Source organism: Adiantum capillus-veneris, chromosome 30 (assembly GCF_014529385.1).
Source record: "Adiantum capillus-veneris isolate H3 chromosome 30, ASM1452938v2, whole genome shotgun sequence".
Taxonomy (NCBI): domain Eukaryota; kingdom Viridiplantae; phylum Streptophyta; class Polypodiopsida; order Polypodiales; family Pteridaceae; genus Adiantum; species Adiantum capillus-veneris.
Window position 1 is genome coordinate 95,552,137 of NC_140960.1, and position 7,064 is coordinate 95,559,200.

Here is a 7,064-nt window from a genome sequence, read left to right on the forward strand (position 1 = left end):
TCTAGGGGTACTTTTGTTGGCATCCCTAGCAGCTGGCTTTCTCCTAACCCGGACATCCTCTTAGGAGATTGTTAGGTTGTCGTCCCTATCTCCTCTCTGGTAATGTGCTCCATTGTCTCTGTTTATGCAGTTGGCTCCTCATCCCAACGGGCCCGCATATGGGATGAGCTTTCTTAAATAAAGGGTGATGTCATCATGATGGGAGACTTCAACATTGTAGTGTCCTCTCTAGATAGGTTTATGGGCAAAGGAGTTGTTATTAGTGGCTGTTCGAGGCTTCTCCTAACTTAACCTATCACATCTGAAAACAAGACGGAACCATGCCATAATGTCAATCCGTTGATGCAAGCGACTTCGGCTAGGGTATGGAGGCACGCCAAGAGGGTGTCAACCTCTTGTTTGAACACTTAATCACTCCGCGAGACAATCAAACCTCAATTCTGCACTTAGACAAAAATCGCGATTTTACGCACAGCCGGATTTTACAAGTCACTCAAATCTTGAAGCGATGCAACTCCTAAGCATGGGGAATCCACAGCAAGTGGCTCGGTTTGAGAGAAAACTCACCTTTAAGGTTGCAAGCGACGATGCTCGGCGTTTGCGCTATGTTTGCAATGTAGCTATGCACACAAAGCTCTCGTCATGGCTACGTCAATGGTGCTCTCGGTTTCGCGATTGGACCACCGTGCGGTACGGTGCAAGAGGGAGGCGGCAACGTATAGAGAACTCACTTCAAAACTTGATTAATTATCAACTTAGGTCAAAAGACCTTACAAAATTGCCTTTTATACCCAGGCTAAGGGTCTCAATGTATATGTATATGGCGCATAAATGGTCCAAAACTAAATGAAACTGAACCATTTAAAAGACGTTTCTGAAGAGTACAACTTGGAAGCTCTCAGCCCCATAATCCACTTGACTAAAAATGGTTAAAAACTAAAGGTTTAAATCGGGATCAGGAAAATTATGTACATTCCTAATTTACAATGGCTTGACTCTTTGACTCGGGGATGAAAGCTTTGACTCAGCAGCATCCGCATCTTTTGTTGGCATCTTCCAACACTCCCCCCCTTCCTGCTTCATGTCATCCCTGACATGAGTGCGTCGAAGCATTTTCCGGGCGGTAAGAAGTTCCAGTCCTTGCTCATATTCTTGAGCCAAGTCTTTGTCAGTCGATGAAGAGAGGTGGCCGAAGTATTGCGTTTGGTGTTCCATAGCTTGATAACTGACAAATCTAGCTCTTAAGTCTGTTACTTCCGGGCCAAAAATCTTTGTGTCAATTGTAAAGAATCCTGTATAAAAAGCTTCTTCAAAAGTACTTAGGTAATAGGAGGGCATGAACATTAATCTGGCAAAAAATCCGTGGATGATTCTCTCATCAAGCTGCTTGCCGAGATCATAGGCTATAGCCAGCCACGGTTGCCTTCCAAAAATGACAGTCATGGGGTGTCGGCAACTCTAGGTTTGTGATACATTGTGATACAAGCTGACATCATTCTGCAAATTGTTCTAATCATTTGGCAGGACAAATCTGACAAGCCTTCAAATAAAATGGTTGCTTCCTCCAAGACCCTGAGCATGTATTTCTCATCAAGTCTTTCATGAGGACTTGGACTAGGCAAGGCCGGATAATTCAACCAATTGGAGTGCCTGTTCTACAATGCTTCATGTTGTTGCCACGTTCTGACTCTCTGAATCGGGCAAAAACACACATCTGCTTGTACATCTGCTAGTGCCTTTAGTAGGTGGATCTTATATTCTGGGTGTCATGTGATCCATGCCATCCTCCATTTTGGTTTGCTTTGCTTGAGGTGATGCATCATGCATTTCCTTTGTAATATCAGCTTTCCTTCTGAGACATTCATATCTGATTACTGGAAGAGGGAGTTGTTTGGTGTACCAGTCTTCATTGAGCTTTGATGGCCGCAAGATTTGTACATTTACGGAATGTAATACCCGGATTTTCCATTCCATAGCTTTTTGCCAGTGTGCTTCTTCCTCTTTCGAGAACACTTTATCCTTTAATTCTTCAATCAGCAAGTCAGTTAAATGTTGAGTTTGTTCTAGCAGAGACTTGGTTGGATCAACATCCATTTCCAAGGCCTTGCCCTTTTCCTTGACTTCTTCCCTGGGCTTTTCTGAGTCTTTGGGCTCTGATATTCCCGTTCTTTCAGTGTCCTTTTTAGATGTATCTGCTATGGACGTGGTGTCTCTTTGTTCTTGATCACCTTCTTGAGGCAAGCCCTCTAACTCTCGTTGGCCTTCATCATTGCCTTGATCTTATCCATCTCGCAATGGCGAGAGAGGTGGTCTACAAGTCAGTTGTTGCTGCAAGTCTGCTATGAGCTTTTTCATCTGTTCATTTTGTAGTTTCAAAGCCTCGTTTTCCTTTTGTAGCTCCTCTTCTCGGGCAATTGCCAAGGCGGTAGCATCCCTGCGCATTCTCTCTTCTATTTTCAATGCTTTCTCCAATTCCATGACCCTTTTGGAGGCTGAATCTGACGTTTCTGCCCTGGCAGACATTCTCACTACCTTGGGGTTAGCTTTAATTCGTTCAAGTATTCTTTTGCTTGAAGCAAGCTCTTCTTCTTCATTTTCCAATTCTGCTTTGGCAATGGATAATTTTCCTTCCAAGTCTTCAGAGCAAGTAATCAAATCACCATTGATCTCTTTGACTGTTGATATGAAGCTCATATCAGCCTTGTGTATTATCTCAGCCTTGCGGAGTTCTTCTTTCCTTTGCTTCAGCTCCTCCTTTGTGGTAGCCAACTCAGCTTTCAATGGCTCTAACTGTTTTGCGACTTCCAACTGTTGCCTGACTATTTGAGCATCTACAAGTGATTCCTAGTATTCTGTCGTCAGGACATGTTGTAAGCCATAGGCCTCAACTAGGTCCGTTTGCAAATCTGAGATGATGTGCTCCTCATGAGCATGGCTTTGCCTTGCAATGTGGTACATATGCTCAGCCACATGCTGCAGCTGTTGGTAGCAATTGTCCATCATTGACCACTGATGAACAGCCGTACTAGTGCCTTCCTCAGGTCTCCTGGCTTGTCTATATACTGCTTCTGGCAGTTTCTCCTTTTCTTTGGTCTACACTTCTCGTTCTTCCATCTGCTGGGTCTCTATTGGTTCATTGTCAACCTTTTGCTCTTCTTGATCATGTTGTTCCATGGGCTTTATGTCAGGCTTTGATGATGAGGATTAGCTTGGGCTCGGTGTTGGCTTCTTTTCCGCCGCTTTGGTTTGCTCAACCCTCTGTTGGTCATCATTTTTGCAATCATCATCATCCTGTGAATCAGAATCAGAATCTGAATGAGAACTGCTATCTGATTCAGACTTATCTTCTTCCTCATCCTGTCCTTCTTGCTTTTCTTTAGCAGCTTCTTCGTCGGCTTTGGCCTGCATCTCTCTCTCTCTCTCTCTCTCTCTCTCTCTCTCTCTCTCTCATATAGAGCATAGAGCTGCTCCAGCTCTTCTTGAGCAGCGGTTGCCAGCACTGGGTTTTTGGTTTGGATACCGCGCTTTAAGTGCTCAGGGAACCACTTCTCCTCGAAGTCCTCGCTATCCACTCTTTGCGTTTTAAAATCCTCAGCTAGCTGCCTGGCAAAACGGGCTTCTTGTTGCTAGGCTTTGTCTTCTTTGGCTGCTTGTTTTGAAGTCATTGGCTTCTTCTCTTTATGGTCTGTATCTTCTTCTTGCTTTTTGTCATCCTCTACCAACTTCCTCTTAGCTCGGCCTCGTGTTGATGATTGAGCTTTGACCACCTCTAATTCATCAATTTTTGCATAAGATAACCACTCGTTTTGTGATGGGGCTTCTGTGGGCAGGCCATGTGCCATACCAATATATATTGGCTTGGTACGCAATCCGTGTTAGTACTTCCAGAGCACCTAAATAGCTGATTTTATCTTTCTTTTTCTTCTTCGTCAGCAAGTCCAGCAGGTACTCAGCGTAATTGAAAGTCACAGGTGTCGCGCTCTGAGCTGCCCATGTGTAGTTAATTGTCAGTGTATGATTTGGAGCTGGTCGTTTGTCTTCAAACATAAAAAACTGCACGAACAGCTTGACGGGTGTCTCAATGAGCCTGCAGACTAGATCTGAAAAAGTGGCTACAGCTCCCTTCTTAGTGAATACTTCTGTCTCCAAATCCTTCCTTTTTGGTTTTGAGAGTGGTGCCCTCATTGGACAAGTCCAAGGCCTCCGTAATCAGCTATTGAGTGATGCGTACCTGGATGGTCTCCATTCCTTCTCCTGTTGTTTCAAGTAGACTGAATATCTCTGCTGTACCATCTTCTTTGATGCTGGTGTAGAGTTGGTGGGCTCTCCACATGGGCGTTTTTTGAAGTAGTTGAGCAAATCCACTATGTCCATCTTGTTCCGCTTTTGAAAGATGTTCAATCTTTCTAAAACTTGGGGGAAAGTGTTTTTACATAGCTTTGATCCTGTTGTGCACCTTAAAACCTTCCTTGCCTTGCTACATAGTGGACTAGGTAAAAAATCGCGCAATTTTTTGCCTATGCACATAGATTAAACTTTTAAACACACATGCAAGCAATCATACAGGTCTAGGTACTCCCTTGAATCACTTTGATATGGTCATATCCTTGGTTGAGCTATAAAAAATGGTATAGGACCATTTTATGCTCTGAAGGCGACTCCTGTCTTTGCAGCTGCTATGTTGGCTATTGCTTGACGCAATGCAACATCACCCTTTGGTTGGTTTAAGACATGCCCTGTGAAATCTGGCTCCATTATGACACATTTTGAACCCCGTGGGTCAAGGTGATGCTTTGTGTGAGCTTCGGAGGTTTCTTGGTTGAATCTTGCCAGGATCTTGTCGAAACTTAACACCCCTTAACAAAAGTTGTTGGCAACTTGTTAACGAAGCCGCATATTGATTTGGGGTCTCATCCGGCAAGAGGATAAAAAACACGATTTTTTGTTGGAGGATTTTTTCCGTAGCCTTTTCTGACTTTGGAAGCTAGGGTCATCTTAGTCTACCCTAGGGCACTTAGCCCGTGAAGTTTGGGTCTCCTGGGAGATCATAGGCAATCACTTTGTGATTTGCCCCTAACCTAGCTTTCTACCTACCCATTTTCGCATGCATTATCATTGAAACGTAGTGTACTGGGTAGGGAACTTACCTCTCATATCTGGTGAAGAGGGGTGGAACGTGCTGGGCGTAGAAGATGGCCAAAAGCGTGCTCCAAACGAAGATCTAGCTCTCTCTCTCACTCTCTCAACGTAGAAATGAGACTCTAAATGGGCCCTAGTCTATACATACCTTGGGCTCCCGGACCACTTTTTGATGAAGCTTCTCGGCTAGTCCTACCTCATATGTTAGATGACCAACGAGTCGAAAAACTCTGAAAACGGACACCGTATGGCCAAAATCCATCACTTTTGCACAAGTGGGCCTCCGTGGTTAAAAAAGGCGGTTTTCGCTTTTAACCGTTTTTGGTTGTAATTTGGTCATTTGAACTCCATTTTTGTTCCTGTAAGATCTTGTGGCTCTGGAGCTTGAATAGATGAGTGTCCTGTGCCTTTGTTTTTTTTTTAAAAACTTAGAAAGAAAATCAAAAGTTTAGCAACAAAAATAGCTAACTAGCTAAAAATAGTCCTTATTTACATATATACATCTTACTCACACCTAAGGGCTCATTTCCGGCGTTTTGTCCCTTGTAATGATATTTCTCATGTCTTTTAAGGGCAGGAAAATTCATAAATGGGTAAAAGTTTAGAAAATCCAACACAAAATAACCCAAAAAAGTCATTTGCAATTGCTGCCCTTTGTCCTATACTAATGATGTCTTCATTGGGTCCGCATTTAGAATGCCTCCCCCCCTCCTAGATGGAGTTCTCCCGGACGACAATGGTCCACGGGTGCAGTGTGTAAGGGATAAAAAATCGTGCCAATGCATGGCCGTGTAATGTGGCCCTATTATGCAGCACAATCAATGCATGGAAAAAATTTGATGTTGTGCAAGAGGTGGGTCTTAAGTGATGTGCTTAAAGGAATTTGCTGGTGAGGTTAATCTGGTGTGTGGTAAGAGAGCGGACGCCATGAAGTAAGCATTATAAAATGGTTGCACGTTGTTGTATGGTTGGTGAGGGTTGAACGGATGGCGCAAATAGTAGAGGTTGTGCCGATTTGGGACGCCATACAAACTTTCTTGATGGAGTGTGTTCTTCTGTTGGTGCTGGAATGGTGACTGGGTTTGGTGGTGCAGCTTTTAGACACCACTTAAACAGGATAGACTGTTTGTTGTTGATGGACGGCGGGTTGGGCTTGGATTTTTTTTAACGAGGCTTGACTCTGGATTTTTAATTTCTAGGAGTATTTGTTGACAAGGTTTGTAGAGTTGTCTTGGGGATCCAAATGTAATGGTCCTTGATACGAACATTATCCTTAGGAACCCATATGTGATGTAGGGTGTGGCGTTGGTTGTCGCTCTTTTGCCAAGAAGGAGTTGCGGTGATTGACGAAGTTTTAGGCTGAACTTCTTGAAGAGGTCGTTGACGAGTTTTTGGCCGCCATACTTGACATGGTTTTGACGGCAACTGTCCCTGGTAGTGTCGTGTGGGCTTTGTGGTTTTATATGAATTGGGTCTAGGGTTGATAGCAGATGAGTGTGTCCCAAGGACTTGTACTGAAGGGAGCTCTTTAACAAAAGTAATTGTAATCGGTTGTGACAAGTGATCTGAAGAGGTTAGTGGAAGGGCTAGTTTTTCATTCTGTATAGCTAACTTGGTGTTTTAGCTATCGGAAATTTGTGGGGTGCTTGTGGTTAACAGGTATATCGTATCTTCCAATGGGGCAAAATCAGTAGCGCATACTCTGTTTTGTGATCTAAAAAATACTTGATTTTCTACCCAATGAATGTAAGCTTTGTACTTTGTTTGCCATGGTGTCCCTAAAATGATCTGATTGTTGGGAGAATCCGGTGGTAAGACAAAGAAATTGTGTGGGCACGACGATCCTTTGATATAAACCATTTATTCCACATACCCTGATGCAGTACTGACTGTTCCATTGAATCTAGTAAATGTCCGTTACATTG

At 43.5% G+C, this 7,064-nt stretch overlaps 1 protein-coding gene across 1 annotated transcript; it reads right to left on the bottom strand.

Annotated features, from left to right (window-relative positions):
* Nucleotides 1-725: 725 nt before the first annotated feature.
* Nucleotides 726-4,439, bottom strand: LOC147418445 (uncharacterized). The gene has a single exon (XM_086507484.1). The coding sequence runs from the start codon at nucleotides 2,692-2,694 to the stop codon at nucleotides 2,281-2,283; it is 414 nt and encodes a 137-aa protein (XP_086363610.1). The 5' UTR covers nucleotides 2,695-4,439; the 3' UTR covers nucleotides 726-2,280.
* Between the last annotated feature and the right edge of the window lie 2,625 nt (nucleotides 4,440-7,064).